The sequence below is a fragment of the Tribolium castaneum genome, chromosome 9 (assembly GCF_031307605.1).
Source record: "Tribolium castaneum strain GA2 chromosome 9, icTriCast1.1, whole genome shotgun sequence".
Classification (NCBI taxonomy): Eukaryota; Metazoa; Arthropoda; class Insecta; order Coleoptera; family Tenebrionidae; genus Tribolium; species Tribolium castaneum.
The window spans coordinates 9823158-9846142 of NC_087402.1; the positions used below are offsets into that span (position 1 = coordinate 9823158).

General features: G+C 38.5%; 2 protein-coding genes across 2 annotated transcripts; one reads left to right on the forward strand and one right to left on the reverse strand.

Moving 5' to 3' along the window:
- The first annotated feature begins 1524 nt into the window (after window positions 1–1524).
- RhoGAP102A (Rho GTPase activating protein at 102A) lies at window positions 1525–12577 on the forward strand. Its single transcript, XM_064358667.1, has 9 exons — window positions 1525–4378; window positions 4432–4588; window positions 5276–5383; window positions 6524–6729; window positions 7900–8269; window positions 8324–8467; window positions 10691–10979; window positions 11031–11198; window positions 11249–12577. Exons 1-9 carry the CDS (start codon window positions 2681–2683, stop codon window positions 12387–12389), a joined length of 4281 nt encoding a protein of 1426 aa, XP_064214737.1. The 5' UTR covers window positions 1525–2680; the 3' UTR covers window positions 12390–12577.
- Window positions 12578–14468: 1891 nt separating this feature from the next.
- LOC656681 (uncharacterized protein) lies at window positions 14469–22452 on the reverse strand. The gene is made up of 6 exons (XM_963190.4): window positions 22024–22452; window positions 16321–16428; window positions 15929–16093; window positions 15475–15575; window positions 15240–15390; window positions 14469–15193 (listed from the first exon to the last, which is right to left on the reverse strand). The coding sequence occupies exons 1-6, from the start codon at window positions 22139–22141 to the stop codon at window positions 14907–14909; spliced, it is 930 nt and encodes a 309-aa protein (XP_968283.1). The 5' UTR covers window positions 22142–22452; the 3' UTR covers window positions 14469–14906.
- Between the last annotated feature and the right edge of the window lie 533 nt (window positions 22453–22985).

The following is a 22985-nucleotide window of genomic DNA, read 5'->3' on the forward strand; positions in this document are numbered from 1 at the left end:
CGGACGATAAAGTTTGTTAATTTATTCGGAACTCCCGAAATACATAGAGAATTTATGTTCCATTTAGTAATATTGTGAAAGTCGATTTGTAATTTTTTTATTTAATCATGTGGCTTAGGTACACGTAAACAGCATTTAAAAGATTAATCACGGGCCAGTTTTCATTAAAACTAATACAAGTGACACGGAAACGTATTCAACAAATTTTACTACTTAATGTTGAGATAGTTATAATCCCCTCTGAGGATTAATTTAGACCTCAAAAATTGTGACTTTTTATCACCGAGAGAGCCGCGCAGTCTGAAAGCACAAATTCATCTCAAAACAACAAACATATTTAATATCCTTCAGTCTGAGACGAAAAAACAGCAGCCGTGAAGAAGCCCAAAAATAAATCAATTGATTCACCGTTTCGTGCTGCTATCTAGCGAGTGAGCTTTCAGGAGTTTTCAGATATTTTCAGCGGCGTGTCGGTGCTGCCGCCGCGGTTTCAGCCCGAACCACAGCTCTGAAAATGAAAGACATTGAACTAAAACAGATTTGTGTAAACTACATTCTAGCAACATTAAACGACAGGTTGCGTCATTGCATATTAAAGCAAGTTTGTTTTGGTATGAAGTAGGAAGTGTATTTCAGGACACGCAGATGGCACTGTTGGTGTAAATTTAGAAGAATTATTTTAAACTCGGTTGTTTTCTTTTCAATTTGCCAATGTGGGTCTCTAAATCTCAATTCCGCGTGGCTTTATTTCTAAATAGGTTTATAACGGAGATTTTTCTGACTGTTTCAGGAGTAACAAATTTCAGCAATTTAGTGGTATCGGGAGTCTATTTTTGCGCAAAGTAAACTCCATAAAGCTTTCAGTACAAACACTACTAAACTCAATTTGATGGTTAACAAAAAAGATGTGTTTTATTATACTGACTGACAGTCCCGTGTCCAATAAAACTCGCGTTAAAATCGAGGTAAAACTCCAAACTTTGGACTTGTGCGTAAGCAGAGCCCCACCGAACTCATTTAAAAATAATTACTTTAATTTGAACACAATTGGGTTCTTTGGCGCAAAACCTGTCATGATGAATGGGAGTAATTTTCAATGAAAACTTTATGTTTATTACAGCACTCTGGTGGCATTTTTTCTCTCATGATTGCTAGTTTCACTTGAATTTATTTTGATTCAAAGTGTTTTTAAGCTAATAAGAAATATTCTAGTAATGTGTAGGCTGCGTCATTATACGACGCCAACGCTGAAATTTATACGCCACTGGTGGTCTTCAGTCAATTATTTCGATTAGATTTGCACATAAAAAATATTCACTTGCCGCCGAAAACTACAAAAATCACCACTAAACATTTGAATAGACTTAAAGTTATTCAGCCGCACAAAAATGTAATAAAAAATACTTTGAGCGCTCGGTTCAATAAAAATACTTTCACTTTATTGGAAATTGCTGAAATAGGTCAGGAAAAATTTGATACAGAAATAATTGAGTTGGAAAAATACCGCACTCGCCCATAGTTTCGGATGATTGTCATTATCTAAAAATGTGTATAAAATGTCAATAACTAGAAATTCTTTGTATACATTAGCCGAACGGTAATGCGATTTTGAAAGCACATTATTCAACGTGATTCGATTTAATACAACGTAAATTTACTAATTAATAGTTGGTGCGGTCCAAAGACCACAAAATGCCAAAAGTATTCGTGCATTTGTTGGTCTTGCAAATGCGAAAATAGTCAAATAAAGTAAATTTTCTAAATCTTGACCTAGTTGCGAAATGGCGGAAATCTAAATGCACTTGCATCAGAAATGAGAAAAGTATTGTCAAATTGGTCTAAAAGTAGTATCATGCTTGTGGTAACGCTTTTCAGCGGGCGTCTCTATAAATGCATCGGTGTTGGCTATTTTTAGCCAAACATTTGATCCTCGCGCAGGTTACTGGTGTATTTCAGGAGGTTAATTTGATGATTGTTAAGCAGCTCCTGAGGAATTTCAGGGCGCCTCCGTGAACTTGAGCAGCGTGAAAATTCCACGCTGGTGTTGATTTGAGCGAGATATGAAAAAATGAGAGCTTTCGATTCCGCGAAAGCATTCGAAAGTTTATTCTATCGCTGTTGCTATATAATCTAATATTTATCTTTATTTTGCTAACTCTGTCTAGCTTGGTAGGTGTCTCTTGCCAAATGGGATATTTTTGTTTCCAAGTAGCCGCTACTTGCTCTGTCGCGTCAGTGTTGAGTGGCTAACCAAGTGGACTTAAACTGACCGCGTGACTGCCCAAAAAACCCACAAAACGTACCATGACAGTCCAACCAACTCAACATTCGGACCCTTTGACCCAAATCGGTGCTAAATGCAAGACGTGCTAAATTTAGTTCGGTGTGACGATAAGTGACACTAATAAACCAGTAACCCAAAGGTTGGCAGCTGAAACATGAGAGTTGACCCTAGCAAAGCCCTTAAAACGTGCGCCGAAACAATTTAAATATTTGCAAGCCTACGCTGAAATCTGAACGATGTTTGCCAAGACAGAGGTACAGTTTTAGATTATAATTCTTTAACTATTTTATTGTTTATTAAAATATTCGGACTTGATCGATCGGACACAATAATTGAACGCTTGCCAATATGTGAAGACAGGTAAAATTAAAAACTATGTCGCAACTTTGAGCTAAAATGGCGGAGCGTTCTCGGAAAACTTTAGGCAGGAGTGCCTCAACCGAAAGCACCGAATATTCGCTAACAATGGGTCGCTCGGTCCGTGACAAGAAAAAGAAACCAAAGGAGCGCTGGCTTCTAACACGCAAAACCTGGAGGTACATGGCGGACGCCGGCCGGAAACTCATCCCAGATGGGGCCCAAAACCGGCCCGAAGACATCCCCAAAATCGAGGCCTACTTTCAGGAGGTGTGCAAACGGGAGCCCAAGTTCCTCCTTTGGCGCAAAAACTCCTATCCTGGAGCTTTGGCCTTCCGGAAGAAAGTCCGGAAGGAGCGGCGCAAAGGGGGCAGTTGTCGGAAAGCCTCCTCAGCTGACAGTGTCGATCTGATCAAGTTGGAACGACCAACAGACTTGGCCTTACCAAGCACAAGCGGTGCTCGATACGATATCCAGAAAATGAAATATGATTTTTTAAACAAACCGTCTCCGACCAGCTCAAACACACAGGAGGATTTGGAGGAAAAACAGCTGTTGAGTATGCTGGAACAATACTTGACGATTTCGGAACAAACTGCCTCGACCTCGAAATACAATCCTCCCGATTTTAATTACCAGGAATTGATCGATAAGTTGCAAAGACACTTGACTCTTGCAACTAGGAGTTTTGTCAATGTTCCGACTTATCAGAGCCAAAGTCAGGTGCATTTTAACGGCGATCATGTCCAAAAATCACTCTCGGAGACTTTGAGTCGTTATTTCGGCCAACACACGAATCGGGACAAAGTCATTTCTGACTTACTCACTGATCGGAAAGCTTTGGAAAAGCTTTATTTTGATTTGAGGAAAGCTCGCGGTTTTAGGAGGAATGTGAGTGGAAGTGATTATTCATCAGGGATTAGTTTTAAACCGAATTTGTCCAAATATCCGATCCAAAGTTCGAATTATGAGAAACTGAAGGAACGGATGTATGAGTCTCACCCACCTCCCTTAATCGAAATTGAAAATGAGTCTGCGAGTGTTAGTTATCGCAGTTGGGGGATTCAGACTTTACCAGTCCCCGAGTCAGTTCTCCTGGAGGTTGAGGAGAAGTACAAGAAGGCTCAGGCCGAGAAGGAGGAGGAGGAGAGGAGGGATTTGAGACCTGCAGGTCGTAGACGAAGCAGTGTCGATAACGACGACATCTCCCAATCCGTCAGCGACACAATTAAGCGGTATTTACGCATGGCGCGAAAAAAGAGCGTAGACACGGACAAAGTGGACCGCTTCAAACGAGTGAATTACGACAGAAACTTGCGGAACATCAAAGCAAAAGGAGAAATAACAAAACCAGGAGACGACGACGGTCTAAATAAAGGTTGTCAAACCAATGACGATTGGATTTTGAAATACCGCGATTTGAAATTCGATGATTTTTCCGATATTGAAAGCCGGCTTTCTAGTTCGCGAAGTAGTGTGGATGAGAACAATAAATCCTCCCCTAGCTCACCACCTCCGACCAAATCCCATTCCTTCCTCAGCCACTTACTCCACAAGCATGATAAACACGACAAGGGCAATTCTCCAGCTGTGGCGGCCGGGCCTGCCATGCAAAAGTCCAAGTCTTCGTCCAGTGTTATGCACCATGGCAGTCGACTCATGGCGAAGAAGATCTTCAGGTCTAGGTCGAAGAGTCAGACGCGGCCGAGTCAAGCCACCTGCAGCTGGACGCCTCAGGTATGAAAGAATGAAACCAAACATTGCTCGGTTCAAAGTTGGAGCTTTTTCAGGGTGGGTGTGTTTGGAGCAATCTGGCGGGACGGCAGGTCGTTCTAGGCGCAACTTCCTTACTGCATTTGACTGACATTGAAAGGAAAGTCTTGCAGAAAGTAGCTTTAGCGAAATTGCAAGCCCTCAACTTAGGAGTTGCCATTAAAGTTCCAACAGGTATTTTGATGCTTTTACTAACTTGCAAAATATGCAAATCACCTGGCGTAGTTCAAGCGAGTGCTTTCGTTTAGTTCATATTTTTAACGACACCTCAGACACAAATAGGCTAATTTTCGTCTAAGTGGGACGAGCACATCTGGCTTAACATTATCGACAATAATGTAGGTCCGTTCCGCCACTAAATTCTCTAATTTACTAGTCTTGAGGCCGTAATTTCTAGTGACAGAAACTCTTCCATAAATAATTTGATAGCAACGTCCAGTTGGAGCCATAACAAAAATTCATAAGTGTCAAACGTGACGAATTGCGACCCGAAATATTAAACAAAATTGATTAATTGCTTTTTTGAAAAACTGCGCAAATATTTATCGCATTTTTCGCCCGCTCCTGTAATAATTAAGCTAGGTGGTCCGAAAGCACTTTAATGGCTCCTTAAGTTTTACAACTATCTGTGTAACCTTTACGAGCTTTGAAGACATAACACCGAACCTACGAAAAGTGGGAAATTGCAAAGTTAGTGCGAATCCTTGCATTGTTTAGCAAGCCTCCATAAAACTGGGTTTAAATATATAAAAACGTCAGTATTTGTTTACAGTTGGTTATTTTTAAACATAACGCCGTAACACAATATTGTATATTTTCTTAATTTCGTGCATTGCAAAAGTGAATGTCGTATTGTTGCAGAGAACGTGGGTGCGGTGGTGAGCAAGCCGAAGCGGAGGCCCTACTTGTTGAAGAGGAAAGCCCTCACCACCAGTATTTTCGACACAAATCGCAAGGAGGGCGACAAGGGTAATTTTAGCTCGAATAAAATCGATCATCTGATCGCGTTTCTTTGTTTAAATGCGCTAAATTTAGCCGACTATCTATTTATGTATTGAAATTCCGCATGTCAAATATGAAATGCTCCGTCAAAACGGTACGAAAATATGCAATGTGTATGTGATTTTTCGCAAGCGGCGCCCGAAGTTTGTTTGCACATTCTGTTTTATAACTTTTACCACTTCGGTGTTTATCTTGGATTTCGACGAATTAAACATTTTAAACGGCTCGGAGAAGTACCTGTTGCTTAATAAACGAATGGCTGTTTACGCCTTGGAAATATATAAATTACCCCCATAAGCTATTTTTGCCGGAGATTCTTTCGGATCACGTAACACAAATTCGGGATGCCTCCGGCGAGGAATTTCCGGAATAACAATTCATTGCAACCAAATATTTACGAAATGTGGACGAAAATGCAAGTTCGGCTGAGGAATTACCCAACTTTGACCGTTTCCTGTGATTATTTTCTTTAACACAGTCACTCCCAACGAGTGATGCGCGATTTGGCAATCGCTCATCCGCGTGAAATTACTATTGAATTGTACTCGCCTGAAAAATGTAGTTTCTCCCGAAATTGTCTCCGTTATTTATGTTTTAGCAAAAAATAAAACCACATCTTTTATTGTGATTCACAGTCGTAGCGTCTCTAGAGTTAATAATATCTATGAGCTTAGATAATATCTATGGAATTTGTTCAAGGGGATAAAAATATTTCATAATTTTTTCGTCAAATTACAACACAATTTCATTCTCGAAATACGCATTTAACGAGCTGAAAAATGGCATAACTTCAAAAAGAGAGAGCTTTTTTATGTCCCGATATGTGCCACAGATCATGGTCGTAAAATCAGCTTTCATTAGAAGACGTTTTAATCTCTGAGCAAAATTTATCGCCGGCCTTTCCGAAATATTTCGCATTTATTTGCCCAAAAAAGACACGTGCTAATGCGCGAATGCAAGGGTTTATGGCAGTTATGACAGGCCATCATTTTTGTTTTTATCTCGTTCTCGTATTATTTTTTATGGAACTGTAACTGTGCTAAGTGTAGAAATTCGGTTGGTTTTATTTTGCCGTATATCCTTATTTTAGGAAGTTTGTTGTTGCAGAGGGTGGCAGTGCCGGAGGCCTCGTATTCGGAATTCCCTTGACACAGTGCGTGGAGAACGACAGACTGACAAGGGCCGCAGCCAGGACTAGTCCCTTCCGGAGCGGGGCAGAGCTTTCCGGATCAACTGAAGAACCGGCGACTATGGGGAGACACGGGTCGAGATCCAGCTTTAGTTCCTTAATTGAGGCGCCTCGAGGTGACGAGGTAATCCCCGTTCCCAATTAAAATTTAATCGTCAAAACCGGGATTAGTGCGATTTTTTGCTCGAAAACAGTACGGATTTAGACGATGGCTCCTAAAAATACGATTTTGTTCGATTCTGGTCAGTTTAAAATACAAATGATGTTGACTACATTCTGTGGATTTTTATTGTAGCGCTTAAATAAAAACGAGCGTCGTCCAAATTCTGTCTAAGCTTCAACTTTCCTTGGCATGGGCGCAAATACTTATTATTGTACGTCAACACGGTCATTGTACAATTTTTGAAAAGACGCGGCTAATTTTTAGTCGGAAAATTGGGAATATTCCGGTGAGAGTTTGCTACGTGTTTACGAAACTCCATCGCACAGCAGCTGTCGTTCCATTTGGTTTTCGTGCAAATAAATCTCAATGTTGAAGCCGATGGGACTTTGATTAGTTTGTTTCCGAGTGTGCTCCACATACCTGGCGCGAATAATAGGCGTCCAGTGATCACATGACTCTTACAGACGTAAAGAAATTGTCAGGAGAATTGGCCACTTTTCCCAGGCTATACTTAGCTCGGCAAACCTATACATAGTCTTCCCGAATCAGCTGTTGGTTTTGATTTTTGGACATTGGGGCCAATCTTTGTTATAAACACCGGCGAGGTATAAATAAAATCGCGATTTTTTCCGCAAGGCTCTCACCTTGGACGTATTTTTCACTTTTAAGCTTCATTTACACCGTCTGACGTGTAATGTTTGCCTTGACCGTGTCAGAGAATCAAAAAATAAGCACATTTGGAACAGTTGCTGTTTTCACTCCATTTCATTCCTGAAACGCACTGAAATTCTAAGCCAATTTGACTTAATCCCCAATGTAACTTCGACTTGCGAACTGAATGTAAAGCAGCCTCTCCCTACGTGTCAAATTCAATATCAACCCATGAGAAATAGACTTGCTTTTCTTCATCCTGTCTTGTCTCGTGACACAATTAATCGCAGGGACGATCTTCACAATTTGAATGTTTGTTTTGGGGTAAAAATAGCCGATAGTTAATAAAAATCCGCCCAAAATTTTACGGCCGTCCCCAAAAAAGCTGTGTCGTGGCGCAACGTCACGGCCGTTACATCACCGACTTGACGTCAAACTTGGCACGATTACACCGAAGAAATGTTTATTTTTGCATTCCAGAGCGGCTCTTGCGAGAGCCTAATGTTGCGCGAGAGGCTCGTAGGAAGCGTCCCTGGCTTGCTCGACACCCTTTCCTGCGGCTCAACCTCCGATCTTCCGCACGAGGAGGAAGCTTCCGTCCCTAACATCCTCAGCGAGTGCTTTCGCCACCTGGAGCAGCACGGACTGCACACTTTGGGGATTTTCCGAGTTAGCACGTCCAAAAAGAGAATCAGGCAATTGAGGGAAGACTTCGATTGTGGCAAGGAGACGTCGCTGGATGACGATCAATGTCCGCATGACGTAGCTACGCTTTTAAAGGAGTATTTGAGGGACCTTCCTGATCCGCTTCTTTGTAGAGATCTCTATCAAGCGTTCGTTCAGACACAAAGTAAGTCAAGGGTGAATTTGAAAAGGGTGCGATCTTGTGACGTTTTATTCGAAGGGATACGCAACAGGAGACTACAATTCGAAGCCCTTCAACATCTCATTCAACTGCTGCCGACGGCCAATAGGGACACGCTCTATGCTCTGCTGGGCTTCCTCGCCACGGTTGCCCAAAACGCAGCCGACACGAAAGACGAGTCAGGTAACGAATTAACAAAAACTGCAGTCAATTAATTGCACAAGTTTACAATTAAGTACTTGTTCCATATACTTTTATTCAAATTATTATTTTTATATTTATTTACCTTCTATTAAACAAAAACCAAAACGTGACGAGTTATAATATTATTATCACGACAGTTTATTGCCGGAAAAATAATAATTTTCCTTAACTGTAGAATGCTTCCGATTTAAAATTCATTGTCTTAAGACAGTTTCTTAATAAGAGATACGGGTTTTTTACAAGTTAAAGCTTTTTTTCAAAGGGGCTACAGTTCTACATTACCAATAATTCATTGTGAATCCCCACAGTAATGGGGTAGTGTTCAAAATCAGTCAGCTTATCATAATTCATAATTACAATTGAAAAATTGTAACAAGATAGTGTTGATTAAGTTTGGGGGTTACAATGAAGAAGTACGAACTTGTAAATTTTTTTTTTATTTAAAGTCAACGTTTCGCGAGCTTACCTTAACTCTTAACTCATAAATGGCGGCTTTTCTCGCAGGGTTCATCCGGTTGTACCTAATTATTTTCATTAAATTATCCTCACCAGTTAATACAGACGATTAATCATTATGTCAAATCTTGTGGATTATTATTATTAACATTAACATTATTTATCATGATGTTTGTTCGATACATTTTATACTTTTGCCGATGAAATATACAAAAAAAATCCGAGTCCTAAATGAAACACTTGAAAGCTGGTTAAAATGGGTACAGATATGCAGATGCAATACAGGGAAATGAAATCAAAAAGGTTTCTCTGTGTCCTTTGAGAGTATTTTTTTATTTTGAAAGAAAATGTTAATTTGCTTTAAGAAAAACTGTTATTTTTTGTTTTAGGAAGTTTCTTATGTTTATTTTCTATTTAATATTATTCAATAAAAATATGCTTTAATAAAGAGGATGGTTATTTTCGATTTGTATCCCTAATATGAGATGTCTCATATTTTTTTGTTAAATTTCAGATATCCCACAGAATCAAACTTATAAACTAAACACAAATTTGCATCGTTATTGTTTTCCAATGAAAATATCCCTTATCCCTTATTCCTTATCCAATTATCCCTTCAGAAACATTCATTTTCAATGACAAATTAAAAAAAAAGTGTTTTTTTTAAGAAAGGTCTCATAATAGGCATCTTTATCAGAAATGAGTACTAAAAATGTCTATCACATCGAGTGATAGCTTCTCGTTGTTTGATGTTAACTAAAAACTGACGAATAGGGCGAGCATTTTTATAAAGATCGTTGGAGTCCTGAACTCCTATTAAAACAGAAATATTATAACAAAAAGAAAAAATAAAATTCATCTTTGAAATGTGGTTTTGTGTTTGTTTTGATCGATTTAGTGTTTTTGACACTCGCTGGATTCGAAAGATTTTACCAAATAAACGTAAAAATATTGCTAAATTAAGTTTAAAACTCGTTACCTATTTTCTAACTAAAATTGGAGTAAGTATAACTTTTAATGAAACTGTTTAAAATCGTTACTTCTGGACTAAAGATAAAGAACATTATTTTCTGTGAATTTAAAAACGTTTTTAATGAAAGACTTCTTTACTAAATTAGAAATATGTAGAAATTTGCAAAATTAAGTCGGACAACGGACATGCGTAACTTGTGTTGGCGTTTTTTGACCAGAAATTCACCAAACTCGAAAGATTTTATTGAAACAATGCAGAAAATATCTTTTCTTTCGACATATTTAAATGTAAATATCATCTATCTATTCAGAAATAAATTTCAACAAAATATTACCAAAACAGAGTAGTTGATGGTCTGAAATGAATTTAAAAGCGTTTTTTGGTAAAAAACTCACTGAATTAAAAAAACATTGCAAAAATACATCCGGGACTGTTTTCATTAAAGCATTTTTTAACGAGAAATTCACAATATGGAAAACTGATCTAAAAAGACAAAGAAAAACAACTCATTTTTAATTTGTTGTTCAACGGTTTAGGTTCTTATTATTTTATTTTTATTAAATACATATTCCTTAAACGTGACGTGGTGGATTGTCTTTTATATTTTTTTTGACCTCAGTGTCTCAAAATCTATAAGACATTATAACTTTCTGTTAAGAAACTAAGCTCATTTTGTTGCTGTATATTTCCGTCCGATCCTAAAATACTGTAGTTCTCGACAATGAGAAAAGTGAATCAATTGGTTGGAGCTCGATAGCTGTTTTTTATTTCAGGCGAATGTGTGTCTGGTAACAAAATGGATTCCAATAACTTGGCCACCGTCTTCGCTCCAAACATTCTCCACTGCATCAAACCTGGAAGTTCAAAAGAAATAGCCTCAGACCGTCCCGAAGATAGAATAGATATAATAAACGTGGTACGAACTCTAATCGACCACTACAAACAACTTTATACCATTTCGGCTGAACTTCTAGACGAGATTTACGTTCACATGATGGATTCACACCCTGAAGCTTTAGACCAGCTTTTGAACAAAAGGGACGCATTATCGGGGGCCGATGAGTAAGTTCTGCTAACTTTTCAGGTGTTTCGGTACTAATGGTACTATTATAGGTCAGTCGAGGAAGTTGATAGTGAAAGCTATTCAGCTCCTTGGAGTCCTACAGGACCTACACCCGAGTTGCCACTCGAGAGTGAAGAAACGAAGAAAATGTACTCTCGGGAGGAGTTTTTGCACGAACGTGCTGCCATGGGGGGACCTAACGTCGGGATGAGGATAAGGTCAGTGTGACTTGCTTTTATCCAAATTTTGATTGATTGAAACTTTGCAGGCATAAGGACCGCATTCGCGAGCGGAGTTCGAAGAAACGCAGGGATGAATCAACCTCGCGGAAGAAGAAGGAAGATGAGGGTAGTATAGGTTCAGGTATTTCGTCGGCAATGCACATAATCTCGCGTTTGCGAGGGCAGAAAGACGACGACTACCAGTACAGCAAGAATCGGTCTTCGTCTCTGGAGAGCAACAGTTCGGCGCACACCGACAGCGATATCAACCGCGTGTTGCGCTTGGAAGACGATCGCCGCAAGTCCTCCCCTTACATCTTGGACAACAGCGGTGTCATAACCGCCAGTCTGACGATCCCCGTCCAGACGGCAACGCAACCATTTCCACTGAACTTGGACGACGACATTCCTTACATCGAGGACGCGGAAAACAGCCGGCAACAAATAACAATCGGCTTGGTGCGGACGCCGACTGCGCCCCCTCGACGACGGCAACGATCAATCAGCGGAAGCGATTCATCTGTTGCTTCAAACGTGCAGCCAATCACAGGATCGATATCCCTGATTCAAGGATACGACTCAGCTGTGGGCTCCTCTGCCACGTATTCCAGTCCTGTCCAGAATACGTCGAGCAGCACGGCGGGGGACGCGGGGGTGTACAGCTCGCCCCCCTCGTGGGGGTCCACTCCCCCGACGTCCCCCGACAGCGTCCAAACTGTCAATTACATGCCGGAAGAGCTGCAAAGAAGTGCGAAAAAGGCTCCAAGTGCGGCGACGCTTCAAAAAGTCTCGTTCTCCTCAACGCAGGAAGTGCAACAAATCAAACCGAAAAGTTCCAAAGAGCAGGATTTGCAGAAAAGTTTCAGTGTCTCGACTTTCGAGCAAATTAAAACGGAACCCAAACATACTCCAAGCATCTCGAGCATTGGGAATGCGGTCCTAAGGTCGCGAACGGCCGATTTTGAGAGGATCACCAAAGTTGAAGTACAAAAACCGAAAGCTAGCTCAGAAAAGAAGAAGTATACCAAACGGAGGTATACGGATTCAAGGCACCAGACCAGGCATATTCCCGATTCGGAAAGTCTGGAATCGGCGAATGCACAAAGTAAAAAGGAAGATACGACGATTGTGGCACAAGCACCTGTTTATAAAAGAAGGGAACTCATCTCGAGCGTTCCATCCAAGTAGCGGAGACAGGGAGATATCTTTCGCGAATGTGTTCAAAACTTACAAGTGATCAGTGTCTAGCTCTAGTCCTATCTAGCGTTTACTGTCCCAAAATTGTTATCTATTTTCTAAGGATGCATGCAAACGAACAGTGTGTTGGTGTAAAAATTAAAACGGCTTAAGTCAATAAATAATAACGTGATAAAAAATCGTCTTCAATAATGCAAACCTAGGAATTTTAATAAACTAAAGGTTCGTCCCAAATGGAGAGATAAAAAAGTCTTCGCAACTACATTTCAAATGATAGAAATCTCTTTAGCTGTCATTTATGTTAAGTATACTGTGTCAATTCATCTTGACAAAATATACGCTTCAAATTTTATAAAAATAATCGGTATTTTTTCAAAGTCTATAATCTCCAAAAATGGAACGGTTAATTGGCCTCCAAAAATTCACCTTTAGATTACTTATTTTTTGTGGGGGATCTTTGAAGTATATAAATTATTTTTGAAACGGCTTCTTAGGAAATAATTCCAAGTGTTATATCGTGATTTTTTATTTATTTTGTTTTTTTATTCAAAAAACTACTATTGTAATAACAATAGTATTACGTTGTTATTACAACTAGAAATTAATAAATAAAACGAGAACGAGAACACAAGCTTAAAGTTCGAGGGTTATCGTTATGCAACGAGCGTTTGCGAGGTGCATACATAAATACCCGAAAACTTTAAGCGTTTTCGTATGAGTGTAATTCAAATTTCTTTTGTTGAAACATTTTTATTTAAAACAGGTAGCTATGGGAAGCGTCTTTTAAAATAATGAAACACTTTGTTATGGGAAACATGTTTTAAAATAGTGTTTATAATGTAGGATTTAGATATTAAAAAAACGCTTAAAATCTTACCAACAAAAAAAGTCAAATAGCAAATTTAAAAATAATTATTCATCATTTTGTTAGGGGACGATGACAAAACAAAAACATTAAAAAATAATGAAAATAAACTTAACAAAATAAGTTTGTAGCTCTAGATTTTTTAAAATATGACTTTTTATGCTTCTCAACAACGGACTTCTGGGCTGGTGCCCCGGTTTTTGAGCACCCTGTAGAAAGTGAGTTGCTGAAAGTACTTCTGAAAGTTTAATAAACACAGAAAATTCTGTGCTATTTTTTGGTCAAAACATTTAAGCATCGTTGTTTTAGAACCTCACTACCAATCATAAAATTCCAATGAATCATAATATTTTCCTATTTTTAATTCTAATTATTATTATGAGAAAGGGTATACCAGTTTTGTAAAAAAATATGCACAGAGAAAAAACGCTGATCTCTGTGGGACCGTTTATGGGATTACTAAAAAAACATTTTTTTACCCTGTATATTAACATTAATTTTTTTTACTGTACAAAAATTTATTGTTTTGTTTTGATTATTTTGGTGCCAGCAAAATTTTTGATAAGAATTGTTTTAGACTAACGCTAGTACCAATAAAATTTAGATTAATTAATGTTTTCATGTTTTTAATGAATTAATTTATAATTAAATGGGTAGAAAATTTCTGAAAAACCCACACCTAGTAAGAGGTACTTTTAGCGGACTGACCTCTTAGGCGAGGGTAGTAAATACCTACTTTATTTAATTACATCATAATTGCGGAAAAACCACTTGCGTTGCAAGCTCTTCACTTAAATTTAAACAGTTGCAACTCGAAACTAGTTTCATATTTTAACTTTAAAAGGGATTCAAATACGTACAGAAACGATTTAATTTTTTTCATTTTTTTCTCGTCCCTTGTGGTTTTAAAAAACGTGTCCTAAATTCGCTTGAAAAAATCGGTTAAACGCTGGTCTGTTTAATTAGATTTGCGTAAATTAACTAATTGGATGCGTAATCCCGAGCGGAGACTTTATTATGACACTGAAAGTTTCGATTTGGTCGTTTTGCATAGCGATGAATGCAAGATACGGCACGTTATTAAAACTAGTTATTTCTGTTAGGTCTCTTGGGATTTAGCGAGTTGGAATTTTGAAACGTACTTAATGAAAGGAATTACTTCTGGCGAAATTTTAGTTCGGAGTGGGTTTAAAATAAGATAATCGTTACGTATGATACAGCTCTATTTAGTATCACAAAAAGTTATGATAAAGTACATCAAATAAAAGCCCGGAATTTTGGAGGGAGGGACTATTTACAAAACTAAGTTCGATTAGTCCTAGTTCTAGTTAAAGCAATAGACTTTTCCAGTGACATACCCAACCCATAAAACATCGAAATAACAATAATAAAATATGTCAAAATTTCTCCGTTTCACAAACGGTTACAATAAAATATATAAACTATAAACACAAAATAAAAAACACAACTTTGTTGCTGGACGGAATAAAAATAAGTGTAAATAAGTAGCTTAGATATTTACAACGTCATGTACTTCATATCTTTATATACATTTCACTCGCTTCCTTCATAAAATAAGTGCACTTAAGCCAATTGGGTGTTTGTACTTGTTCATTATGACAAATAAATAATCAAGTTCAGCACTACACTTCAGTACTGTGGGTCTGTATCCGAACTTTTTTCGTGCTCCCATTCCGGGAGAGCGTGGGCGACGTCCCGGAAAAGCCCGGATTTTGGATACCGAGCCCGTCCTTGGGCTTCGGCTTTTTCAAACTGGACCGCAGCGGCGACCGCGTTACTGACGACCCCACAGTTGACCCGTTTGTGGACCCAATGGTCGTCGAAGTGGTGTTCATCGAAGCCATGCTCCCGTTGGAAGCCGTGGGCATGTAGGGCTTACCGCTGGCGTCCGTCACCGAAACGCTTCGCCCTAAAAATTAAACTCGAAACGATTCTAATTAAAAAAATGGTAGTACCGTTGGTTCGCTCCCGAAAGCCGGGATTCCCAAAGGTGGCACCTTCCATTGGCACTGCAACCCTCGTGGGGTCTCCGCCCTCTCTCCTCGAGAGCAGGACGTCATACACCGACATCGCAAACAGTATCACCGTTAAGACTATCAACAAAATCTGAAAAACCCAATCAAAGATCCGACTTGGAGCAATCACGATTTCCACATGGGTTGTGATCGATCTGATTGTGTTATTACTGACCTGAATATAAAATCCGGGCCCTCTGCTAATCTCAAAGCCAGTGCGTCGTCGGTCGTCGGCTTGAAGGGCAAAGAGACCAGCTGCTGCGATCGCCAATAAAGCTACAATTGAAAATGGGATTTGACACTTTGTAAATTATTTCATTTCCGGTCGATCGATTAGGAAACCGAAGGAAAAGTCTAACAATAAACAAAATGCAAATGTATTTTATTGCATTCTCAAGGTTTACAACTAATCCCGTGATTGCGTTCGGACGTAAAACCTTTTCTATATTCCTGTGTAAATTCAGGCCTTCACCAGGTGTGTGCTCCAATAAAATTATTTTAGCACGTGTTTAGTCAATAAAACCACGTTTTGTAATTGTTTGCGCTAAGCAAAGTTTCCGTTTCTTCACACAACAATGCCGCTTCAGCATTCTGTTTGTGAAATTATTCGCGTTATTGGGAAAACTTACTCGCTAGGAGTCCTAACGCTACTTTCGTTGCGACGACTATGCTGTATTTCATCATCACTTTTTCCTTCGAACTCAACATTGCCAGCTGGATGACACTCAGAAAGCAGAAGATCCCCAAAATTGTCACTCCGATTGCGGCAACCACACCAGCCACCCACACCGCAACTGAAAAAATATTTGAAATTTAATTCGAGGCAGGTGTTAGAAGTGATTGGATTTTAGTATTAATGCTTTAAAATTTTTAAACTATGGATGTTCTGATGCGATTAGGGTTTACATAAAACTGCCATTTGCTCCTTCGGTAGAATTTGAAACTGGTGGGATTGCACGTCTCTGATCACTTTACGATTGATTTCTCTTGTGTGAAAATCATTTAGAAATAGGCCACTTACTCGTGGTTCGGAAATTTGACGAGTCATTCCCGCACCTCTCCCTGTTGTACAGAAGAAGTTTGCAAGTCTTCCAAGGCCCGAAATATCCCCGTTCTTCGTTGCCGTGTCCTGGAAAAAATTTCAAATGAGAATTTACGTCGTATATGTTCGTGGAGATGAAGTTACTTAGAAGTTGTCTTCAATATCGTGCTAACAGAAATAATATAAATGCAAAGTGTGGATCCCGAGGGCTCCGATGCGACGCACGTATCGTATTTTAAATTAAATCCAACAGGACTAAAAATCTCGCGAAATTCGTTTCTTTCCTGTTCGAAGTGTCATTTGGAGGTTTTTCAGATAAAGTCATTCATTAAATTGTATCGCGACGAGCGGCAATTTGCGACAAAGAGTATTGAGTGTTTTAGAATTTCATATCTGTGTCATAATTCGAGAAAAGCAAAATTGGCTTTCAACCGGATGAATTATTCACCAGCTTTTACCAGAACTTTGTTAGACAAGATGATTTTGTTTAATATTTTGAGAAATTGCTTCGGAGTAAGATTTTAATGGAAAACTCTGATACCTGCATACATAACGTAATAATGGCTGTTTCGATGTTTGAAACGTGTACTTGGCAAAGAATATAATCCGCCTTGTTATTGTTATTTTCTGAGAAACTACTCTTTTCACTCTACCGTAACTTCACAGCACAAAAGGACAAATGTCACCACAGTAAAAAGAATCAAAAAGGGATCATTATGGAAACTGCGTTTAATTCACTTGCAAATCTCTGGAGCAACACGTGTCATAAATTCAATACCACACGTGCCAGAGGCACTGTACGTCTAGAAGCCACACTGTTGTAATTGTCAAAAGCAGTTAATTAATTCGAGATAAAAGGCAAAATTCTGACCCTAGCCCTAATAAAAACAAAAACACTCCTGAAGCGTGTAATAATGCTGAATAAATTTCAGGCCCATACAATGCCGGTTCTCAAGTATTCTATAAAGTTCGTTCACCTAAAGCCCACCTTAAAACTTGCAGAAAAAGGCGCGAAAACTAAACCACAAACACAATCAGATTAACAATCAGACAATAAGTTACTTTTGCAGCTTTAGGCCAACCTCGAGCAGGTTCTTGAACTTGAAGTATTGTGCAACGCTGATGAATACCGACATTTTTATAATAACAAACCTACTTTGGCTCCGCTTGAACGTGGGATAAAAGTTTCATTATTCAAACGACGCTCCAATGGACAAAATTCGAAAAAGTCGCTTCTAATTTATTTTCATTTGGTACAGAGCGGAATATTGTGGCATAAAGTTAAGGATGGTTTTAATTTCAATTATCCTGCGGTATTTATTTTAATAAAGCGGGAAATTAAGCGCGAAAAACGGTAAAGTCTCACATTGGACAAATAAACATCATTCAAGCAAAACTGTTTTAGTTATGTAACGGCGTTTTCTAGTTGCTCCTCTTACAGTCAGCTAATTAGATGAGAGTGTTTTTCTCTTCATTTTTTGAAGGACATTAAGGTCCTTGGTCTTCTGATGTGAGCTTCATTTGGGCGAAACGAATAAAAAGGTCATATTCTACGACATCAAAAGATTCATTCCGCCGATAGGAAAATATTGAAGTCAATTAACCGTAATTCCGAAAGGGCATACAAGCGGTCTTTTCAGTTAATTAGAAAAAAACACTTTGTTTTGAAATATAATAATCGATGTGTGATGCAATGAATAAACCAAACACCGCCGAGTGTACATTTTCACATTTCCATAACAAACAAAATTCAAGTGTAAATTGGAAATAATTTACAATATTGTAGTAACACATAACACATAGGGTTTGTGTGGGTAGCACATTGACAGGTGTAAAACTCAACAATGTGAGAATATTTATTATTTATTAAATCGATAAATATTGGAGGATATTTGTGCCGAACAAACTTTCTATTTTTCCATCTCTGAGTGTGATAATTAGGCCGAGAAAAATCAGGATTAGAAGTTGAAACTTCTGACCCAATTCCAGCAAATGTCACGATTCTAATTACCAGAGTTTAATTTTAAATATTGCACAATGTTCGATTCAATCGATTCTTGAATGAAAAAACCATTTATATCAAGCGCAGACTTAATTTATCCGCACATTCAAAACTGCGGTTACTGGAACGGAAACTCCGTTCTCACACAAATACAGGAAACGTGTTACAGTTTCATCGGTTCCGTTTCGCACTTGAAGATCCAAAAGTGGATGAGGGAATGTTTAGTGCAACAATGTGCCATTGAATTAATTGTTTTCCCACTTGGTGATATTTCACGAACGGGTAAAAGGCAGATGTAATTACGCCTTATCGGGGTAATTGCGATTCTGTCACTGTTTATGAAATGTAATTACCTTTCAGTGTCAAAGAAATTCAATCTCAATTTTTTTCAAGAATGGAGCAGTTGCATATCTAACTATTCAGTAGTTGATCCAAACCCAATTATCCACGCCTTATTAATGTCATAACATCCTCTATGTTTATTAACTGGATGGTATTCAAACATGCAACGAATTTTACTCTTTGTTTCGAGCTCTTTAAATGCGCAAGCTGCGGTGAAAGAGTAGGAGTTCCCTGGAGGAGGCTACAAAGATGCCTCTCTTCTGGTCTGCCTTGAATGCGCGACTAGTTCCGTTGGATTTCAAAATGAAAACACTGTTAAACGAAGCGAATACCTTTAAGCAGACAAGACTAGAAATTACTGGTTTCCTTTTCAAACTTGCCCGCCAAAACTCGAATTTATGCATTGTTTTTTCATTAAAATGAATCTCTAATTGAGCTTTTGCATTTCAATGGTTGTTAAAACGGTAAATTGGTACTCTCTGCAAGCGTACGACCGGAAAAACTAATAATGAGAGTCTAACGGTGAAGAATTTTTCGACGGAGGAATTGCTTCAAGTGATTTAGATATTTTATTGTGCTTTATGTTTCTCTTCCTAGCATCCCGATAACTGCACTAAGAGGATTAAAAGCCAAACTTTTGTTAGGTTAATTCCTTGATTTAATTAAAATGCCGCCACGTTCTTAAATAAGTGAACTCTTGCTTGCTTGTCTTCGCTGCGAATTACAACCTTTTGGTTAGCGTTTCAACTAACGAGGCCAGGATGATTCTAAATTAAAAATTTAATTTTCTGCGGGTTGGTGTAAACTTGGATGAGTATTCAGATGAAAATTTATGTCTCTAGTCAAGTTCAGAAGCTCCACATATCTACCTACAAGTTAATTAAAAAAGCCATTTCCCTGCATTTTTTATCATTCGATAACACTCGAAATTTAATCGATGAGTGGCATCTCTCGTTTGGAACTCGTTTAAATTTCATTATTACGGAATTTTTCTCATTTACGCAAATTTCTTACGAAATGGCGTTTTTATATCTTGTTTGGAGTAATTAGGGGTGAAGCAGAAATTTCACAGACAATTACCACAAATGGAACAAAGTATTCCACCTTTCTTTCTTATTAAAAAAGTTTTCGGATTACAATCAAACAAAAAAGACACAATCAAGCCAATTAATTCGCTTTTAGCAAAAATTCCGACCCACAGCGTGTAGAATTTAGTAATTAGTAACCATTGGACCAAACTGTTTCAAAATAACAAAAATGAATCACAAGGTAGCTGCATCAACTTGTAAGTACAGTAAATTAAGAAAAAAAATTGTCTTTGCTTTAAGTTATAACAGCTCCTTTCGTCTATGATGTTCTCTAATCGAAATTGCATCTATTCAAGCTTTCCCACATTGTGAGACAGCTCAATCTTGACGGAATCAAATATTTGGAGGCAATAGAAACGCCGAATTGATCGCAATTTTCAAAATACCACTCGGAGCCCAAGCTTCAGTTTTTAATTAAATGTACAATGTGTTCAAAAATGGTTGTTCATCAAGTTGACATTGAATTCAAACTCAGTGTGCCGCTCCGTCCAAATGACATAGTAGTTTCTCTGTTAAATTTTGGAATTAGTTTTTTACTTATTTTTTTGCATTTTTTGGTTTCAAGTGTCTTGATTTGTGTTCCGTGAGTTTTGTTGTTATGTATTTTTTATTTTTGCATTTTGACGGATCCTTTAATTTGACGGCATTTACAATATAAAATAAGCGGCACATTACGTTCAAATTTCATAGGTGACTTGACCATTTTTGAACACATTGTATTTAGCTTTCTGTTATTGTAATGTAATTGTAATTGTAATAATGTATATTGTAATAATCTAATGAAACCAGATTTAAAACACTTTTCGTTGCCTAATTCGCATCAAAATATTAAATGAAATTGTCACTTCCTGTGGGAAAAGCGGGCTTCCCCTGATCGGGTTTCGATCACTAATAAGTTTATTGAGCCATCCTGGGTATTGTGTTTCAGAAGTGTCTAAGGGTTATTGACCAAACGGGCAGTCATGTGTAACACCTGTGTCCCTCAAAAACAGCTGGCTCAAAGCGGAGAGGAAATGAGAGTGTCTTCATGTGTTTGATTTTCCAAAATTAAACCGCGAATTTTCCACGACCCATGAAAAATTTATCAGTTCGAGGGGAGGTTATTGATTCTCTTTTGAGGAATATTTGGAAAACAATAAGGCATTCACATTCTTCACTTTCACATATCTGTGTTATTTCAATGTTAAGAGTGACTCATGGAACGTTAATTCCAACCATACGGTGGGTTCTGTGAAAAGATAATATGCGCTGCAATTAATATTCATTCAATGATGCGACTTTGTGTCGACAAGACGCACTTACAAGACTTCATCTTGCATCAGAGAAAACGACGTAAAATTCGCAACCATCGTGCTGTGATGTAATTACAAGCAAACTATTTAATCTATTAACCTGTCAGATGAATCACCGGTTCTAGACTCGGGGATTAAGCCAACTTAAGCTTAATGCTGTGCATGTGCACGGAATTTGCTGATTCGAATTTGCTCCCACCAGGGGAGGAAAATTAACTGATAATGACTCTATTGATTTTTATTTGAATGTGTTTTTTTCTGCCCAATCCATAAAACGTAGCATCTTCAAGCCTCAAGTTTATTAAAAATTTTGACAAAATCTCAACTCAGTCGTTCTGCAAAAAATTATGTCTTCCTTATTTTGCATTTTCCTGCTGCGTAATCTTGGCAGGAAATTTCAGATTGTTTTTGCACATTTTCCTGCCTCATAATTTTTTAAAATTACACACAGTGAATCACACCATCAAGGATAAGGATCAGGTGAGTAAAACCGTTATAAAAAATAAATCTCCGAAGATGAGATGTTTGTATCTTGTTAGTCTCAGCTCACTGGGAAATGTTATGGCACCCCATTATGAATGATTTTGCGACCGCATTTATGACGGGATGTTAGAATTTTTACGAGGCAATTTTGCGCAGAATTAGTTTCTGCTTTCTGATCATTTTTCGATAATTATGGAAGTAATTGACTTTAACCGTTGTCCAATGATAATGAATGATTGACGATAGCGTCGAACATGCACATAATAGTCGCTTGGGAGGTTTCTAGGTGAAATATGGGCTCGTATTTTGCATTATTGTACGTGCAACCGGAACGAAACTTTTCCTCGATAACGGAATGGAAGATAAAGCAAATAATTCCGTTGCAACAATTGTGTTTTTCGTAGGCGGATTTTATTGTGGCCTAGTTTCTTTGTCCGAAGGTAGAGTTCGTTTCGTCCGTAAGCGTCCGACTTACCACCAAGATTATCGAAATACCCCCACATGGGTATTCCGACGGCAGTGGCGCCAACTACGAAACAGATAAATCCCAAAACGGCAACACATGTCGAATACAAGGGTTTAACTTCCGCCATATCATAAAGCAACCATGATCTGTCGTTGAATTATCCACAAAATCACCACGTTTTAAGAAAAACAACACCAACACCGCGCATGACGTCGGAATAACACAATCATACACGCGACACCCAAAATCAATACACTTGTTTACAATTTCCACGTCTTGGAAAATTCGATTTTCGAGGCTGACGTTGCGCCGTTTTCCCTCATTTTTGGGGAAAATTTAATGGGAAAGAGGCGCTCGCTCGACTTTATTACGCGGTTTTAATCCAACTAAGGCCAGTAACATGTTTCGAGCTCGAGCTACCTTCAGAGAGGTGTGCCACAGTTGCGAGGTATGGAAGGGGGCCCGATGCCAGCCTACGGACTCTCCGGTTAAAATTGCAGTCCGACCGGTACCCGGCTCTTACCGGAATGTCGTTTCGTACACAATTCGGTTTTAAATAGATGCGACACAATTCTTTTTTTTCGGACAAATGCCGCGCTTCAAGTGCAGGGGAAACACTCTAATCTGATACAAGTCCGCATATTTCAAACTTTCAGACAAAGGGAATTGCATAGCTAATGGAACTAACGCCACATGTCGTCTTATCACAACATACCCACCCATTGTTGGACTCACACAAGGAGTGCTATCGAACTTGTCCTGTTTAATGGAAATTGAAGACAATCGCGTCATGAACTTAGATTGCATTCTAAATAACACGGAACCCAATACTATTATTGCAGATAGAATCGAAAAGTTTTTGAAACTTGACACCAACATTTCAAAAAAATAGCGATTCCATTTATTATTATTCCGAATGAAATATTACACAGTACTATCAGTTGCATTGTTCTGAACTAGTCAATGGCAAA

Coding starts and splice junctions, on each gene's coding strand:
- RhoGAP102A (XM_064358667.1), top strand. CDS start 2,681: ATGGCGGAGCGTTCTCGGAAAACTTTAGGCAGGAGTGCCTCAACCGAA. Junction 4,589..5,275: donor TGCCATTAAAGTTCCAACAG/GTATTTTGATGC, acceptor GTATTGTTGCAG/AGAACGTGGGTGCGGTGGTG. Junction 6,730..7,899: donor AGGCGCCTCGAGGTGACGAG/GTAATCCCCGTT, acceptor TTTGCATTCCAG/AGCGGCTCTTGCGAGAGCCT.
- LOC656681 (XM_963190.4), bottom strand. CDS start 22,141: ATGGCGGAAGTTAAACCCTTGTATTCGACATGTGTTGCCGTTTTGGGA. Junction 16,094..16,320: donor GTCAAATTTCCGAACCACGA/GTAAGTGGCCTA, acceptor ATATTTTTTCAG/TTGCGGTGTGGGTGGCTGGT. Junction 15,391..15,474: donor GGCCCGGATTTTATATTCAG/GTCAGTAATAAC, acceptor TGGGTTTTTCAG/ATTTTGTTGATAGTCTTAAC.